Below are 19,115 nucleotides of genomic sequence, written 5' to 3' on the forward strand. Positions count from 1 at the left end.
GCCCATCATAAAAAATATTTATTATTAAAATATTTTTATAGAAAATATCAGTTCTTCTGACTAGACTATAGGCTAGAGTCGCTATACCAATTTGTTAAATTGGAAGCGGTCACTAGCGACAATCAAATTGTTAATCATGGTAGTGGCACTCATCAGCACCGATGGATCGATCGAAATTACGCTTAAGGTCGCCTCAAATTGTCGCAGCCAAGGAATGCGACGCTGCGGTGCATTAAAACCTTGGTTAGAACAATGAAACAGAAACTTTACCTTCTACAAAAATATTATTATTTTTATGTACAATTTAATGTAACGTTATGCATACGATATAATATGGGGCAAGGTGCTAACAAGTGCGATGCGTTGCGGCGCGTACATGTGTGGGTGATATCATCACCTAAAATGCGCATGTATATTATCAAGTGGGGTCCAACCCTTTGCGTGCAAGTACACATGTAGATAAGAGAGTATACTAATGAAATGTTTTCGTTTCTCGTAGACAACAAATTCGTTAAGCATTAAAAAATGTTATTTTATTTTTATACCTAAAACGACTTCACGAAAATTGATTAATTTTCAGATGTATGTGTTGACTTAAAAGTTCACTGTTACCTATCATAGTGCATCATATGTAGACATTGAGTCGTCGGATTGCTGTCGATTCAAAATGTGACTTAGTCCATTCTCGCGCGAACTCGTAGATGAAGTACTGAAATTGAAGAAGGAAATTGTTTCAGTAAGCAGATAAAAATCAACCTTATTATAATGAATGGTTGGATGGTTACTTGGTTACGTGGTTGGCACTTAAGATGCCATTGAAAACCATTGAAAGTTCACAACTGCAATATTTACCACCGCCATTTTGGATAATGTTATTTTTTTGGGTAGTTATTTTGGGTTACTTGGGCTGTTTAGATAATTTTGATGGTGATAATACCTAATAGATTGATCACCTGAAGTTTGGTATTTTGTTTAATTAGTACGAACATGGCAATTGTGTATGAAAAGTCAAAAAAAGGGTCAAAATTACCCAAAGAATGGTAGCAGTGTTATGAGCTGTGAGCGACTGGTGCAGTCTCGCAGTTCCGGTAATACAAGCAGAATGTAGCGAAGATACGCCTGCAGCGCGACTCGACGCTGCTCGACTAACTGCGCATCCTGCGCAACACATTAGATCATATACCTCTGCGCGATCAAGCACTTGGGCGCTATGTTTTAGATTTGTTATTACACGGAATGAAAAAGTATGTAACGAATTGTAATCATTCGTAACAATAAAACACTAATTATGTAAATTATCTGGCCAAACAATTTTTTTAAGGTTTGCAATGAAATACACCATCTAATATTCAAACTAATATTTGTAATAAAAAATAATTTATTTAAGTTATTCACAATTGTTAACGATTATTATTAAATTGAATAAATAATAAATATTAACAACTTTCGCGTCGCTACAGTGAACAGATGCTACGCTTAGCATCTGTGAGAAATTCATGAAAGATTTTCTTCACTCAGGCAGGTACCTTTATAGCTACCAGCGGCTGACTAGAGATATCGCTTTAATCATTGTAATAACAGGCACGATATTATGCTGAAGGCGTTGATTCGAATCCAGCCAGATTTTTTCTTAGTGTTCGAAGTTTGTACTAATAATAATAAATATTAAATCATCAAAGAGTAATAACGAAGAAAACATCTGTTTACTACGTATGGCATAATCGAGTTTAACAAATTTCTCCAAAGGCGTATGCGAGTCGCGTCAGTGTTCTTATTTTATGCAAAAACAGACTCGGACAACGAACGCCCTTACGATCGAAACAGTACATGCCATTTAGAGCCGTGTAGCTTGACTTGAAGTTATCGTGCATTATTAACAACAAGTATTGTAATTTTATCTACTAACAATAAAAATGATATATGCACACTCACTAATAGATTATAACCCTTAGAACATACAAGCAATTGGTTATATGTTCTAAGTTTTTTTTATAATATGACGTTACGGGACGAACAAGTAGTGCGCCTGATGGTAACATAATATTGAAATTACTTAAATCGCAAAGATCTGAGGAGCATTGCCAATGCGCCCGTCACTCTGAGGCAATTTGACAAGTTCCTTGCGCCTGTAATTCACCACCACCCTTCAAAGCCGGAACGTAGTAATACTGACCAGGAAATAGGTAAGCTAATAGATAAGCAGCTCTACTACTACTAAACTTATAATCGGATTAAAATAAATATGACTTACTCTTTTCCTCAGCGTTTTCTTTGGTGGAAACTTGTAATTTGTAATATCGGGATGACACTTTCTGAGTTGCATATGTAACTCGTGGAACTTTGCATATCTATGGTAGACATTCCACTCTTCAAGACCTACTTTTAAGTATATCTGAAATTGCAAATTAACAGTGAAGTTCCTTAGTTGCTGTAACTGAGAATAGATTACTCCTTGTCATAACTAACGCATTTGCATTTCAAAGTTTTTTGGTAGTAAAAAATGTCAATGGCGCCGATTCTATTTTGTGTAACAATAAAACTGAAAATGAAACTATTTTTCCGGATTTACATCGCGTATATTTGTTTTTTCAAACAAACCGACGTTTCGGGCCCTTTACAGGTCCCATGGTCACGGTTGACTGAGGTGGTACAGTCTTCAACCAGTTATGTCTAATATTAATGCAAACCACCCTATTTTTTCCACTATAGTTACAATAGTTATTAATTAAATACCTTATTTTTAATTTTACAAAGAAAACATTCCAATTTACGCTACATTAAGTTTTACAAATAAACCTCGACCGACGACAGGTCCCGAAACGTCGGTTTGTTTGAAAAAACAAATATACGCGATTTAAATCCGGAAAAATAGTTTCATTTCCTATGTGTAACAATCGCGAAAACCTAAGAACACAATAAAACTGAAATTAAATATTTGTAGATCTCGTTTCGATACGTTAATAACTCTATTTCGGTAAAAATGTCGATTACACTAGTTATAAGGAAATTAAGTAGGAAGTTTGATAAGGCATATTGCATCTCTTTACTTTTACCTGATATACATGGTAGGACTGTCTTTTTTTGCCAACCAAAAAAGCAGTGGGAATATGAGCTTTCACGTTAGATTCCGGAAGATCTAGGACCTCAATTGTTGAAGTACTTTCAAGATCTTGAAGCCGCTTCTGCAGATATTGATTGAATTCCATAAGCTCTGCATGCATTTCTGCTACCTGTATGGATATAAGAGAATGGATTTGACTATGAAATTCATTATGATGACAAGATCTGAAATACATACCTGTACTAATTTGTTTTCATATAAACTTATTTCTTCAGAGTCACCGCTTCCGGTTTTTAAAGCCTTGCCCATCTCCACAGCAGACATGTAGTGCCTAAGCTGATCTTTTAATCTATTATTTTCTCTAAAACAACAAAAGTAATTTCAGTTCTGATTAAAAATAATAACATTTGAGGCTTATGTGAACATGACTCTTACTTGCTCAGATCCAAAATAACTTTCTCTAATTTTTGTGTTTTCTCCTTACTAGCTATCTCTAGCTGACTACATTTTATTTGTAAATTTATTAATTCTTTATCTCTACTTTCTAAAATACTATTTAAAGTTTTCTCTTCAGGTACACTTTCATCTTCAGTGAAACAAAGTTCTAAGCATGAAGTACTCCCATCTATGCTGCCGGCCACCTCTTCACTGTCACTTTCTGATATTTTTAGATTATTAATGCTTAATTCTGATACATCATCTTTGAGAATATTGTTAGTATCTATACTATTTGAAGACGAAAATATCTCTTTAGCGCACTCGGAAAGCTTTGTTAAAATTTGTGATGGGCTGTCCATTACTTTTACACTGTCCGGAAAAAAATGTCTAATACTGCTTTTGATTTCTGAACTGGTTGGTTCACTGCCAGATGCTGCATGAAGCGTTACTTTTGGGTCTGGCGAGTTGAGACAAGTAGCCGGCGCACTTTTCCACATCTCGTCATTGTGGTCAACAGTGGGCATTGACTTCCTTTTTTCTTTGTTTTGATTGATTTGTTCACTTTTATCAAATGATATAACTTGGCGTAAGGGTTTCTTTTTTTGATTGTTTGATGCCTTCATGGGCGTGGGAAGAGGTATAACAAGCTCTGCTTTATTAATTTGATTAGTTTGTTGTGATTCATTCAACTGTGCTCTGTCAATAGATAGGGCAAATAAAATAGATGATAAGCCTGAAAAAACATAAATACTAGTAGTGTAGGCACAGATAACAGTGTACATGTGTTTTATAGTATTGATAATACCTGCTGCCATATTTGGAAGTAGATTGGAAGTTTCATTGTCTCTAACCAGGGCCCCTTCCTCGTAATATTCCATAAGGAGACCATGACCAATCCAACTATGGAGATACCTAAATTAGTTGGAAATAATAAGGTCAATGGGTACATTAATCAAAATTTGAAAATTAAGAAAACAAAAATGCATCTTAAGCAATCTACCTTTCCAAAGACCTTTCATTGAGAGCTGCTCTAAGAAATGCTCTAAAATATCCAAGTGGTGTGTTAATGTTGGCTAAAATCTTAAATCTCTCTTTCTCATGTTTAGTTAAGTGTAGACAGGTGTAGCTCCACAGAGAATTGCCTGTAAAGGAAAAACAAAAAATAACAAAATAGAACAATATTTATTTCTTCTTGTAACTTTATTTTACGCAATTTACTACGCAATTTATTTTCTACTTCTCAAGCTGCAATATATTAATCTATTTAAGCTAATTAACTAAGTTGAGTGGAATTAAAAATAAGTAGTCCTTACCTACATTAATTATGTTGAATGTAAAATTCAAACCTGCAGTAACCAAACTTTGTATTGCAGAATTTGACAAGTTTGTTCTTATGCCATGACTCAAAACTTTCTCCCACTTTTCACACAGATGAACTATTCTGAAATATGGTAGTAAAAAACATTGAAGTAAGAACTTTGACTTTGTGTTTTGATCAATTAAATCTCTTCGGTACAATTGGTCTACTTTCACTATTTGTCTATGGGAAAATAAACCAAACAGGAAAGTAGACCAATCTGGAAAGTAGACGAAACAGGAAATGGACAAATTGGGAAAAACAGTGGACCAATCGGGAAAGTAGACAAAAAGGGATATGGACGAATCGGGAAAGTGGACCGTGAGGACAAGTGGACCAATTGGGAAAGTGGACGAATAGTGAAAGTGGACCAATTGGAAAAGAAGAACAATTGTACCAAAGGGAACTGGAAATATGACCAAGTTACAATTTTTACTTTTGTACAAATAATCTTTAAACTACAATATTTGTATTGGTAGCAAGATCCGTTGAGACAAGTTAGGTAATAAAATCGTAAAAGAATTTATTGAAAGTTCATAATAAAAAAAATACTAACCTTATGTCATCCTCAGTGGCTAATTCAGATTTTCCTCCAAACCGATTTTGGCAATTTTGAACACAAATGAGCAGATCTTGTAACACTTGTTTGCCACATTCTGTTCGTTTCTTAAGCTCTTCCTTGTTATCAATAGCATTCGTCAAGGTGTTTAGTATTTTGCTGTTCTAAAATGTAGAAATTTAATATTAGGGTGTTAAGACGACGCATGCAAATAAATTTTAAAATTGGTAATTTGGATAAAGCACCAGCAGATATAGAAGCGAGTAATCAAGCAAATTGCTTCTATGTAATCTCGTCGAATAATTGAAACACTTCATTATTTAATACATACCATGACGACAATTTGGAGTCGTCATTAAGAGATATTTAAAGGAAAACGATAAATGGTGTAAAATGCTTATCGTGCTTTAAACATGTATAGCAATACAAAATAAAAATCACAAACAAGTATAAGACTGTTTTTTTTGAAGACGGAGTAAAATGACATTTGCAGGGTTGTCATGTGAGTTTTCGTATTTTTTTATTATTATTAATAATTTTGACTTGGATACAAGTACTTTGAGCCTTGTCTTCGTTTAATTATATTTCTGTAAATATGGCCGCCACAAAGAGGATAGGCAATTTGAGGCGGCGTGCTTGGATTGACTCGGGATTCCTTAGAACGGGCGAATTTTAATTCGAGATTCGTATAATTTCGCGTTTTAATCTTCGATTAAGGCACAATAGCACTATCCTATTTCACTTTAAACTAGATTTCACAAAATAATTGAAAGTCAAAATAAAAACGACACTTTTCCCTCCAAAAGGCCCAGAGCGAATCTCCCAGTTTTCGTAAAATTTTAAATAGTCGTATAGTTGTTGTCGATAGTTTGATAGAAAAATTGTGAAAGAGTGTAAATGACAAAAATGTTTCGATTGTGAATGTTACAACGTTCTAATGATTACTAATTGCCATTACCTTGCAATTACAATTGTCTTCTTTATTCTTACTTTCACAATTGTATTCATTAGTATCGAAATCAATTTTTATACATATACCACTTTTTCATAAGAATAGGAGACTTGATTATCTGTATTGAATTAACACAAAAAATTTTGAAATCAGTCTCCTCTTAATTTTTAATAGTTCTTAATAGAATATATTATTATGTGAGTATAAAGTTACATAAATTGATAACTTAATTGAACCTGAAGCACAGCAGTTGGACAAATAATGGGCCGATGAACATTTATATGAAACAAATTAGGCAATTTACTGCATAACGTTATCAATATTCAGTCGATAATCGATAGAATATTTACCGACTGCAAACACTAGCTACTTGCAAGTAAAACGACCCAGCAGTCCACCGCTCAGGCAGAATAGCGCTCACACATTATTCTGCGTATGGTCCACGTATCGAGAGGACGCATTACAGGATTGTAGGTTGGCTTGCACGCATTAGTTTCCATAGTCTAAGCAGCGACTACATTCATAATCCAGCATTAAGCGGCGGACGGCAAGGTGGACTGCAGTGCAGGATAATGAATGCCCCTTTTAGCCAGTGTTGCCAGGCTTTTGCGAACTTAATTCGCAAATTTATGTGTGTTAAGCTTAGAGGATGGAAAAAAATGTTAAGTAGCCGATATTCGCCCAAGTCATATAATCCCTAAAAATCAAGGAAAGGGTGTTGAGCGCATCTCTGGAGCCTCAACACTATTATCGCCATCATCATGGCAACGAATAATGTGTTTCAAAATTCTCAGTGGTGCGCACAGATTAAAACGATTGTCAATCTCAATGTTTACCAATTCGTGTTTCAACCTAAAATAATCTTAACATGGTAGCAGAGCGTATAAATAAATAATAAATGGTTAATTATTTAATTGGGATGGCGACTGCGGCAACCGTACTGCCAATATGAAATGAAAAAGCAAATTTCAGTAGCTGGAAATGTCATCTGAGATTAATACTAGAAGAAAAGCAAGTAAATTATGTATTGCTAGAGAAAAAAAAGGGAAACTTTGCCCAACTACGAAAGGGACGATGCGAGAGCACGATCCATAATAGTCCAATGCTTATCGGACAAATATATAGACATTGTAAAAAAGGGCGAAACAGCAAAGAAAATGGTGGAAAACCTTGAGGGAATTTTTTAAAGGAAGAGCGCGTACAAAAAACTTTATTTAAAAAGGAAACTCATAACCCTGAAGTGGGAAAACAACGAGTCGCTTCAAGAGCATTTGATGAAAGTCGAGCTTTAATAAATGATTTGGCAGCGATTGACGTGAAAGTAGACGAAGAAGATCAAATTTGTTGTTTATTGTCGTCTAAGCCGAAGATATACGACCAAGTTATAACTGCAATAGAAACGATGACGATAGATAAGAAGTGAAATTATGAATTTGTAAAGTCAAGACTGTTAGACGCAGAAACAAAAATGAAGAACGATAATGACAAAACAGAGAGCAAAGAACAATTCGAGAATGCGTTTTTCAATTGTTATTCTTGTGGGAAAGCAGGACATAAGTCATTCGAGTGCAGGGCTCAAGGCCTAGGACGAGGCTAAGGACAAAGGAGAGAACCGGAGCGAAGTCGAGGAATGCAAAGAGGGCGTGATATTATACGAGGAAGAGGATTTAGAGGAGGACGAGGACAATCATATGGACGAAACCGAGGTTTCACTAGCCATCACCAGAGAGCATCTACAGCAGAAGTACAAGAAATACAGGAATCGCAAATTGGGTTTATTCTAAGAAAGATACTGGCAAACTTGAGCGACACTGGAGGTATAGAATTAATAGTTGACTCTGGATGTACAGAACATTTAGTTAATGAGGAATACGAAAGGTATATGTCAGATATTATAGATTTGGACCATAGCATGAAAATATATGTGGCAAATGGCCAATGTATAACTATAAACAACTTACCTCTTAGCTTAAAATTAAATACCAAATTTATTTGTAAGTCAATGACCAAAATACAAGTATTGGCATTGACACTTTAATTGTCAAAAATATAATTTATTATCAGTGAAAAAGATAGTTGATGCAGGGTTTAAAGTAAATGTTACTAAGTACGATGTACAAATATTTAATAGAAACTGCTATTTAAGCAGTGTATGTCATAACAAGTTGTATAGAATAAAAGCTGTTATGTAGAGTTGAAATGTGAATTGTGAGTAACGATAATATAGATGACTTATGGCATAAAAGGTTAGGGCATTTAAATAGGAAGGGTCTTAACATAATGAGGTTACCTATTTCCGATAAAATTTGCACCCCGTGCATGGAAGGTAAAGAAAGCTACACGAAATCCTTTCACGACAGTGCCAAAGCCGAGAACGAGTATGATCGTCGAGCTGCTGCATACAAACATAGCAGGGTCAATTAAACAGCCAGGACTAAATGGTGAGAAATATTTTATGACTATTATCGACGATTTTTCACATTAATGTGTTGTTTATCCATTAAAGTGTAAGTCAGATGCGGCTGAGAAGCTGATTAATTATATTCTGAGATTGGAAACAGATTCAGGAAATAGGTTAAAACAATAAGATGCGATAATTGGGGCGAATACACTGCGAACAAATTACGACCGTTTTGTGACAGAAAAGGGACAAGGATAGAGTATACCGTGCCATACACCCCTCAGCAAAATGGCGTTGCTGAGCGGATGAATAGCACATTGTGCGATAGAACTAGTTCTTTATTAGCGGTGACCAAGTTACCTAAACATTTGTGGTGCGAAGCTATTCAATGCGCAGCGTATCAATTGAATAGATGCCCTACGTGGGCTATAAAATTCAAGACGAATGAATTGTTTTATAAGAAAAAATATTTATCTAGACTAAGAATATTTGGTTCAAGAGCATGGGCCACAATGATACCGAAACGACAAATTTGATTAGAGAGCTAAGGAAGTGAGAATGGTAAGATATAACACTGTGGGATACAGACTTTGGGACCCAGGAAATGATAAAATAATAATATCACAAGATGTGAGATTTGATGAAGGTAATTTACAATACAAAAAAAAGAGTAAAAACGAAGAAATGAAGTATATATTACAGAAGGAGACGCAAGAGAATAAGCAAGAAGAGACTGTCAGTACAAATGAAAAAGAAACTGGGACATTAAAAATGACAAAATCGGAAAGAAAAGTAAAACCTCTCACGTCTCTGGAACATTACGAAACTAACATGGTTTTATGTCTATATAGTGTTGCACTAAACTATTTCGAAGAAGCTATTGAGAGCACAGAATGGAAAGAAGCAATAAACAAAGAACTTAATGCACTAAAACAACTCGAAACATGGGAAGAAGCAGAACTACTCGAAGGAAAAAAAGGCAATTGAAACGAAATGGATATTTAAACAAAAAGGAAGATGATACAAAGAAAGCTAGACTGGTTGTAAGGGGGTTCCAACAAAAGAAAGACGATGTTTTAGATAACTTATATGCACCTGTTGCAAGACAAACTACAATAATAATGATACTATCTAAAGCAGTAAGAGAAGACCTAAAGATTCTGCAATTGCACATATCAACTGCATTTTTAAACGGAAAACCGAAATCGAATGTATACATTAAAATACCGCAAGGACTGGAAATGGAACATGTAAATAAAGTTTTGAAACTCAAAAGAGCGCTTTATGAGTTGGTCGAATGTCCTAAATGCTGGAACGATACAATAGACGAGTTCGCAAAGATAAATGATTTTGAACGCTCAGATTATAACTATTGCTAATAATGCTATTGTTAATATATGTCGATGATATAATATTAATTGGAAATTACGTAAAGATAAGGACGGAGCTGAAAAAGAGGTTTAATGCCAAAGAATTAGGATACATGAAATTTTTAGAAATGGAAATAGAAAAAAATGAAAAGACCCTAGTGGTAAAACAAACTAAAATGGTGGAAAGAATATTAGAAAAAAATAAAATGACTCAATGTAAAGGAATTAAAACACCTATGGAAAGGAACTACAATATACTTACTTATAAATAATGATGATACAAGTAGACTGGATGTGCCTTACAGAGAATTAATAAGTAGTCTAATGTGACGGTAACTACAAGACCGGACTTGACCTGTAGATCATATCTCAGTAGGTTTTTAAATAAGCCAAATGAAGGACCATGGGAAGCTGGGAAGAGAATTATTCGCTATTTAAAGGAAACTAAGGAAAAAGGACTAATTTTCACCAAAGACACTTGATTCAAACCTACATGGATTTTCTGATGCAGACTGGGCAGGAGATAAAAATGATAGAAAAAGTGTAAGCGGTGGCATGATTTCACAAGGAGAAAATCTTATCGCTTGGTTTTCCAAGAAACAGCAATATGTTGCATTATCATCCGCTGAGTCGGAATATATTGCGGCGGCGTCTGTAGCTCAGGAACTCGTTAATTTAAAAGGAATTAGCGAACATTTAGGATGCAAAGAAAATGCTATACTTCTTGTAAATAATTTAAGAGCTATATCTAAGGCAAAAAATTATGAAACTAAAGGAACAAAACACATTGACATAAGAGTACATTTTTTAAAGAATTTAGTGGCGCGTAATGTTATAAACATTGAATACATTACATCTGCAGAAAACTTGGCTGACATGATGACGAAAAGTTTGTGTAAAGATAAGTTTAATACTTTCATAAACAGGTTTATGTGTTAGTTTTATATGTTGTTAAGTAAATGACAAATGTTGTACCAATTTAACATGTTATCATTTAGGAGGAGAGTAACTGAACAGTATATATAAGTTTTGTGAAAGTAGGAAGAGATTTTTATGTTGTGTAATAATTGTTTCATTTAGTTTTTTAATATGTAACAAATGCGAATTGTGTGAGAATTGTGAGTTATACTGAAGTGTACTGTTTTGCAAAACCACGCAAGTTATTTTATGTAGGTATTATACTTGCTGAAGTTCGAAATTGCAGTTTTGTAGCAAATTAAACAAATGTTTAGTTTTAATTTGAGGAGAGTATTGAGCGCATCTCTACAGCCTCAGCACTATTCCCGCCATCACCATGGCAACCAATAATATGTATTTCAAAATTCTCAGTGGTTAAAACTTGGTTCTCAGAGATTAAAACGATTGGCAATCTCAATGTTTTCTAATTCGTGTTTTAACCTAAAATAATCTTAACAAAGGGAATATGAACTCACTTATTTCTCCAATTCCCCACACGTAGTAATACTCAAACCCCCAAATGAGGTCTTTCACAACTCCATTAACCACAAAATCCCCAATCAAATTTGTAATTCCCCAGACATTTTATTAGGTAGCCTAAAATCGCCATTTCCTATTTCAAACATAAATGGCGAAAAATCGCCTAATCTGGCAACACTGCTTTTAGCAACGGGACGAGTTGTATTTATTTCAACTCGAGTTATTCGAGTTGACGTGATTGCTGCTCGAGTTGACTTTTGAGTTGAGTCGTTCTCACTCGGCGTCTGACAGCAACGGCAAGTCGCGAGAAGAACTCGAACCGACGACGATTTACCGAGTTTGGCACGATCGACCGGCAGGCCGACGAAGACACGAGCGTACTCCAAAGGTCGCCGAACCGACCGAGTGAGAACGAGTAGCCAATGCGCTGTATGAATGAAGTATTTGGGTCAGCGCAGCACGGGACGGGTACCGAACCGAGTTAGCTCGAGTTCATAAAAAAGTAGCTCGAATTACTAGAGAACGAGGATTCTTTGCGAGTGCGAGTAACTCGAGTTAATCAAGTTAATTAAGTCGACTCGCCCATCGCTAATTTTACTCCACCTTCAAAAAAGATAGGTAAGGTGAATTCACAATACACAAATTCTGGTAATACATTGCTGATTTCGCCAATTTAGCCCCTGATTGGGCAATTCAAGGTCATATCGCGCAACGCGATAAATTGCGGCAATATATTCCCGGAATTTGTGCACTGTGGATCCAGCTTTACATTTAAGACTTAAGTCCAACTCTATGCCGCTTACGATAAGAACGCTCCACAGTACAAAGTGTCAAGCTTGATGTGCTCTTGACTGTACCCGCAAACTAATAAGAGTTACTACGTACTGTACCATACATGCATTCACATTGCAAATAACATTTTGTCCACACCTTCCGTCAAATCAGTGTTGCCAGGTTTGTATCTTTATCATTGCTGTTCATAAATGTAATACATTAATACACTGCAAATTATACTTAAAATTATAACTATAACAAATATTGTTTCATTTTGGTATATTTTAACAAATTTACTCATTTACTATTTCTTTTTGTAAGCTGGTTGAGAGATTAGTTAAAATTAGTATGCATGCAACGTAAAAATGTGAAAAGTCCCCATCTGTGTTAAAGTAAATTCATTATCCTGCATTGCAATTCGTTTTGCCGTCTGTCGCGCAATGCAGGATTATAAATGTAGTCGCAGCATGCAAGCCATCCTTCAATGCATCCTGCGAGACACCATCCATACGCAGGTTAGGGTGTGAGCTGGTTCTTGCCTGCACGGAGGGCTGCCATGCAGGTAGTCAATAGGTCGTTTTATATGAAGTTAAGTTATCTTGCTTGCCATTGCGCGGTTGCGCCTCACACAATGCTTTATAAAGTCAAATTTAATCTGTAGGATTGTATAAAATGGCGGATTTTTGTATTTACCATAAGTATTAATGTTCATTTTGAGTTTCTTAATAAAATTATTTGTTACCTTTTAAGCAGTTTGCCCTACAGCCAATGCTCTTAAATTAATACCAAATTCAAGGTCAAGCAAAATCATAGACAAATAAGTAAGCAAAATGGCGGATGCTTGCCGTCAATTTTCCAAAATGGCGTCTTTTCTCTTGAATTGATTTTGTGTAAACGTATTGTGGGATTTCATATCTATTGACGCCACTTTATTCAATTTAAATGTACTATTGTGTTTAGCATCTTAGCTAATTTTTGAAGCTGCCATAAGTGTAAGTTTATAAAGGCCTGTAGAAAGTGAAATTCGCTATGAGTAACTACGACGATGAACAAAGTGAGGATGGAGAATTAGCGCGGAGTCCTGTCCAAGACGAAATGGATTTTAGGTAAGTGGGTTTTATTTGAACTCTACCATAGGTCTTTTAAATTGAGCACGTTTAATTGGGTTTAAAGTGCGTTGTGGTCTTTGTTCGATTAATTGGTTTTCGCCGTTTTATACACATCGATCCTTTTAGATGTTAAGTTCAGTAAGGAAACGAAATGAATATGAATTGGCTTACAATTCTTCCGCTATGTTGTGGTATTATCTATGTGGATACTACTGTATGCTGTCATGTTTTCCCTATGAGTCACACACTTTTTATGTGTTACTTAAACCTGACTTCAATTAACGAAATTGCCTCGTGTTAATATTAATGCCATATAATATCAAATAAATAATTAAACCATTAGATGTGTACTTGAAAGCTCCACTGTGGCTCTACAATGTATAATGTTTTACTTATACTATGTAAGAACTCAACTGCCTCCGTGGCCGAACGGTTACCATGCCGGACTGCCACGCAGAGGTCCCAGGTTCGATTCCCGGGCCGGGAGAAATGTTTGTATGCCTTACATTTATTTCTCTCGTGAGTTTGGGTGTAATTTGTGGTTGTCTATGTGTGTGTCCATGGCACCCGCGACACAGGGTTTCCCTAGTGCGGGGCTATGTTGAGTGTGTGTGTTATATATTTATTTATTTATTTTAAGAAAATTGCATCATCCTATTTATTTATTTAGTTTCCATACTAACTAAATATATGAAATAAGGTAAGTTTGTGAAGTACATGTAATTGGTATTGGAGCAATTTTTTTTGCTAGCAACAGGAAATTATTATATCATCATGATTTCCTCCATTTTTAGTTTATCTGATGAAGATCGTGATAATGCAGACTCTCTGGTCATCAAACCACCACAGGTTGTGGTTCGTGTATCACACAGGGACAAAAGGAGTCACAAAAGGTCTGGCAAAGATAGATTTAAGGAAACCTCCCGAAAGGATAAAAAACTCATGTATAATAGGTGTGTATTATGTTTTTTTTATTGTATGCGCTGTGATATAGAGTAAACCCACTCACAATATTTTGTTAATAAACTATTTACAGAGAAAGGGAGAAACCTGAAAAAAATAGAAGAGAACTTAATAGGAACCCTGAACGTGAAGAAATGTCCAAAGAATACTATAGAGAAAAGCAATACTACAGGGAAAACAGAGACAAAGATGTATATAGGGATAAAGATCCCTACAAAGATACAAAGGAGAAAGAAATGTATCGTGGGGAAATGAGAGAAAAGGAGATGTATAGAGATAAAGAAATTTATAGAGAGAGAAGAGAAGATCACCATAGAGAAAGAGAAATGTATAGAGAATCTTATAGAGAACAAGTTAGGTCTAGAGAGTCCTATAGAGAAATGCAAAGGGAACGCGAAATGTACACAAGCCGTCAAAACAAGTATGCAGACCCGGAACGAAAACGCCAAGATCCTGAAAGACAAGAAAGAATAGAATCAAGATTGAGATTATTGGCTGAGGACAGTAACACTAATCATAATAATGAAAAAGAAAATAGGGACAAAACATCAGGTGACAAAGAATTGGAAGATTTGAGAAGTAGATTACTTAGTAAACGAATATCCAAGGAACTTCAAGGTCAAGATGGAAAAAAAATGGATTATTCTGATAAACCTGGAGATAGACATTCAGATAGAACACTAGATAAGCATCATCAAGCAAGAAGAAACAGATTAATTGAAGCAGGTATAAACCTATCTTTAACAAAGTTCGTGTTGGAACATAATTATCATTTTATTGGATATGATATTTTTTCTTTGCAGAACGTGAAATGGAGAGGAGAAAATATGAATCTAGAAATGAACTGGAAATGAGGCGTGAAGACAGACGCCGTCGAGGCAAGAAACGCTCCGCAACTCCTGAAGAGACATCTAACAAAAAAAGTAGAACCCAACAGTCACCTAACACAAAGTATGAAGAAGAAGTAGTGACATTATTGTCAGAAAGTGATGCTGAAGATAGGAAGAGTGTCTCACCCAATTCAGAACCTGAAGAAGGTGCTAACATTAAACTTATCTAATATTGTGATTATTTTTGATAATTACTGCATATACTTAATGTTGTTTAAAATTTCTTTTCAGGTGAACATTCAAACACTGAAAGTGATGATGATAGTACAAGTACATCCTCAGATTCTGAAATTGATTCAAAGTCAGAGGAGGAGGAGGAGGAGGAGGAGGAAGAGAAAATACCAGAAGATAAACCTGAAAAACCTGCTGAAGAGAAAGTTGTAGAGAAACCTAGACCAAAATCAAAATCCAAATCTCCTACCCCAAAATTGCAACAGGCCAGCCCTTCTTCCAATGAGTCTAGAAGGTGAGGCTTGTTGAAGTCCATTGTACTTATCTTTTACCAAAATATAAAATTATCAACAAAGGGATCATTATGAAAAATTTCTTTCAGGTCACATTCCAGATCCAGAAGTAGAAGTAGATCGCATTCCTTTTCCCCTCCACCTCTTGGTGAAAATGGTAAAACTACTGAGGAAGAGAAACCTAAAGAAGATGACGAAAAAGCCAGACAAAGGGAGGAGGCTATCAATGCCCTCCCACCATATTTTCCAGCACTACAGGTAAGTTTTACATGTTTGAAGTTAAGTTTCAATATTTATCACTTAAAGAGCTTCACATTTTCTTTTTATATACAATATTAGAAATAATTTGCATATGTATTTTTTTAATAAATTGTCTTGATATGTGATATTTATCACTCAATGAAATGTTCAAATGTACAAATGTAAACCCAGAAAATCTCTTGTGTATATCACACTGTGAAGAAATTATTTTATGGAATCATTTCATTTGAATAAATGTGTTAACAAGTTAAGGTAAAAAAAATAAAACTCAGGTAAATAAGAAGAGCACAATGGCACATTGGCTCATTGTTTAAAAGCGTGATTCTGTATCAAATTTCTAAATGTGTTACTTTTATAGGGCTGTCGGTCAGTTGAGGAGTTTCAATGTCTCAATAGAATTGAGGAGGGCACCTACGGAGTTGTTTACAGAGCTCGCGACAAGACCACTGAAGAGATTGTCGCTCTGAAACGTCTCAAAATGGAGAAGGAAAAAGAAGGATTCCCTATCACATCACTAAGAGAGATCAATACATTGCTCAAGGTAGGATCACTATCTCATTTTATTTTAGATATTAAGCTCACTTGAGCCATCACAATGCATCACTGCTCTCTGTTAAAAGGTATACAAATATTTTCAATTGTAAATTATGCACAGCTTGTTTGAGCCGCGAGTTGTGAAGCACTCGATGGCTCATGTGTTGATTCCATTTAATTAATGCCATGTATTTTATTCCTACAGGCCCGGCACCTCTTACCTGCAAGAGGGTTGTGCTAGAGGTGTGACCCAATTGCAAGGGTTAACAACTTCGATACACGGGCGGGCCTAAGTATCTTATAAGGAATTTATTCCAGGGGACACACCCTCCAATGCTAACTCCTTCTTGCATATTTCATCCAACTCAGCATTTAGCAAAAAGTAATTTTCAAAGATGACCTTTCTATGAATACGAACTTTGAAGAATATTTGAGATCGAGATACAACATTATTATACTACATATAACCAACCTACCTACTGTAAGTCAAGAACACCATTAATGCTAAAGGTAAATTTATTAATGATGTACCAACTATGAGTGAGAGAGTTGGTACATTTTGAGATAATTTTTACTTACAAGTGAGGAACAACTACTTAATCATCTTTATTTGTCTTCCTATGTAGATGAAATTTTCCATAAACTGGTGGATGTTGTGAAGAATAAGTCTTTGAAGTTTTTGTATGAAGAGGTGCATTGAATACAATAAATAGTAGTTGTTCTTCTTGAATGGTGGTTTTAATATTGCAATCAGTATTTGAGATGGGCATTGCAGACAGAGGAAACTCATCAAAACTGATTTTTTTTAGCACCTCATTCCAGGGTACTGACCAAAGGCAAGCCATATGATCAAGGGGAGCAAACAAAAGGTAGAAGCTGCCATTCACTTAAATCTACTGACTCCAAGTGAGGAGAGTAAAATGAACACCTACCATAAATTGAGCATGTTCTATGTAAGTTACAGATAAGTGGGATACACCAGAATTCATATAATTACCAAGTTCCTATTCATTTGGAGAATCAAGTCAAGAAAAGGGAGTCAAGAAAATATTGCATGACGCGTTATCGAATAATTTCTTTTCAAACATTGATAACTCGCTGCGACTAAGCATATTGTAAATAGAGGCAAAACTTGAAAGGAAAACAATATTTTACGATGCAGAATTAGAATCTAAACTCAGTTCTTATTTGTCGTCAATATGGCGTATTCGTCGCATTGTGACCCAATCACATATACTAGTTTAATGTACCTTTAAACATATGGAAATCTAACATAGATATAAATATAAAGATGATACTCTTTATACTTACGTAACAAAAATGACTAATATTGCATTTTTAGTGTTTACCTTAATAGGTTTCCTTCCTTGTTCTGCATTGAGGACATCGTTGATGTTCTCTCATCAGCGTATGATGTGTGAAATGTTGTCCCGTTATTCATGGTTGGCTCGTCCAATGATATGGTACCAATTAACTTGCGGACATCGATCCTCTATCGTAAGACCTTCTGTCTGTCTGGACACTTATCATTGAGATGATGTCTCTACCCCACCCAATAACAAAAAGAAATCAAAGGTTACAAGTCTGGAAATGACGATTAGTTTTGCGTCATATTTATCGTCTAACAGATTTATTGCGCAAGATGCGTAACTACTTTCGCTCTTCTTTGAGTGTAACTCCTATGAGTATAACGCTTCAGCCCATTGTGCTGCTATGCAAAACCGTAGACTACTGTGTTCTGTTTTTAAAACATGTTATTAGGTTTTATTAGCAAAATTCCAAACGTTAACATCATTTAGTCAATCACGACGTCGTCGTGTGTACGTTGATTTCAACCGAGCTATCATCTAAAATGCTTGATATCAAATTTGAAAGGTTTTACTCTTACTAGAAGGGAAGGATATCTCATTATATCGTTTATACGATATTGTTTTTGAAAAAAGTTTGACTAACAATGTTTGGTGCTATGTTCTCCAGGTCTCCGTCACCTCGAGAGACGAGTCTAATTTAATTACTCTCAATTTTTTTATACCAACTGTTTAAGGAGATAACCGCGCGTTAAAATTCGCATTTTTTCGTTTCTATTACCAATATACACCTTTGTAAAATGACAAATGTGTTGATACATGTAATGTCTCTTTCTGACATATATAAAAATAATAATAACGAAATTTATTCTATGCATCGTTATTTTACTTTATAAAACATATTTATTGAACGGACAAACATATTCATTGAATTGAACATTATATTTTAACAACAAAGACGCCTCCATTTACATGTCTACCTTTAAACTATGCCAACGACAAAGACGGTTGACAGTGTAAACTGGAGCATACTATTGACTGTACATATGTTGATTATATATTGATTACCGTGACTGTTAACAGTCATCATGATAAAAATCAAGTTGGGCTTGATCAGGCCACCAATCATTTCAGTCACAGTTTGAAATTGATATGAACTTGTTTGTTGTTTTTAACAGATTTACTGGTGTATCCCAAAGTATCCTCAAGTAGATTGTCTACCTTGGTCATGCCCTGAA

At 35.2% G+C, this 19,115-nt stretch overlaps 3 protein-coding genes across 4 annotated transcripts in view; 2 read left to right on the top strand and 1 right to left on the bottom strand.

Annotated features, from left to right (window-relative positions):
* Positions 1–6,423, bottom strand: LOC113237062 (sorting nexin-29-like). The gene is made up of 11 exons (XM_026473318.1): positions 6,406–6,423; positions 5,413–5,579; positions 4,813–4,940; positions 4,500–4,641; positions 4,305–4,411; positions 3,497–4,232; positions 3,299–3,422; positions 3,054–3,230; positions 2,252–2,392; positions 1,031–1,158; positions 1–709 (listed from the first exon to the last, which is right to left on the bottom strand). Exons 1-11 carry the CDS (start codon positions 6,421–6,423, stop codon positions 616–618), a joined length of 1,962 nt encoding a protein of 653 aa, XP_026329103.1. The 3' UTR covers positions 1–615.
* A 6,795-nt stretch (positions 6,424–13,218) lies between these two features.
* LOC113237142 (serine/threonine-protein kinase PITSLRE-like) lies at positions 13,219–18,658 on the top strand. Of its 2 annotated transcripts, XR_003311011.1 has the most exons (9): positions 13,219–13,455; positions 14,253–14,411; positions 14,495–15,147; positions 15,225–15,458; positions 15,543–15,777; positions 15,865–16,033; positions 16,395–16,577; positions 16,776–17,080; positions 17,380–18,658. XR_003311011.1 is itself a non-coding variant. In XM_026473442.1 (8 exons), exons 1-8 carry the CDS (start codon positions 13,379–13,381, stop codon positions 16,809–16,811), a joined length of 1,746 nt encoding a protein of 581 aa, XP_026329227.1. In that variant the 5' UTR covers positions 13,219–13,378; the 3' UTR covers positions 16,812–17,205. The 2 variants fall into 2 exon arrangements, 1 of the variants encoding a protein (XP_026329227.1); XM_026473442.1 differs by lacking the exon at positions 17,380–18,658 and having other exon boundaries at positions 16,776–17,205.
* The window catches only part of LOC113237066 (cyclin-dependent kinase 11B-like), a 9,721-nt gene continuing 8,021 nt past the window's right edge, over positions 17,416–19,115 (top strand). The window contains exon 1 of the mRNA XM_026473324.1: positions 17,416–17,523. Within this exon, the coding sequence (XP_026329109.1) occupies positions 17,416–17,523 (108 nt within the window). The remainder of the gene's footprint in view (positions 17,524–19,115) is intronic.

Source organism: Hyposmocoma kahamanoa, unplaced genomic scaffold (genome assembly GCF_003589595.1).
Source record: "Hyposmocoma kahamanoa isolate Upper Pololo Valley unplaced genomic scaffold, ASM358959v1 93, whole genome shotgun sequence".
NCBI lineage: Eukaryota > Metazoa > Arthropoda > Insecta > Lepidoptera > Cosmopterigidae > Hyposmocoma > Hyposmocoma kahamanoa.

Bases quoted from the DNA above. Each gene is read 5' to 3' on its own strand.
- LOC113237142 (XM_026473442.1), top strand. From the start codon at position 13,379: ATGAGTAACTACGACGATGAACAAAGTGAGGATGGAGAATTAGCGCGG. The intron at 14,412-14,494 runs GTGTGTATTATG...AACTATTTACAG, and splicing joins AAAAAACTCATGTATAATAG to AGAAAGGGAGAAACCTGAAA. The intron at 15,148-15,224 runs GTATAAACCTAT...TTTTCTTTGCAG, and splicing joins AAACAGATTAATTGAAGCAG to AACGTGAAATGGAGAGGAGA.
- LOC113237062 (XM_026473318.1), bottom strand. The intron at 4,233-4,304 runs GTATTATCAATA...ATGTTTTTTCAG, and splicing joins ACTTCCAAATATGGCAGCAG to GCTTATCATCTATTTTATTT. The intron at 710-1,030 runs GTAATTTTGACC...CTTCAATTTCAG, and splicing joins ACACTGCTACCATTCTTTGG to TACTTCATCTACGAGTTCGC.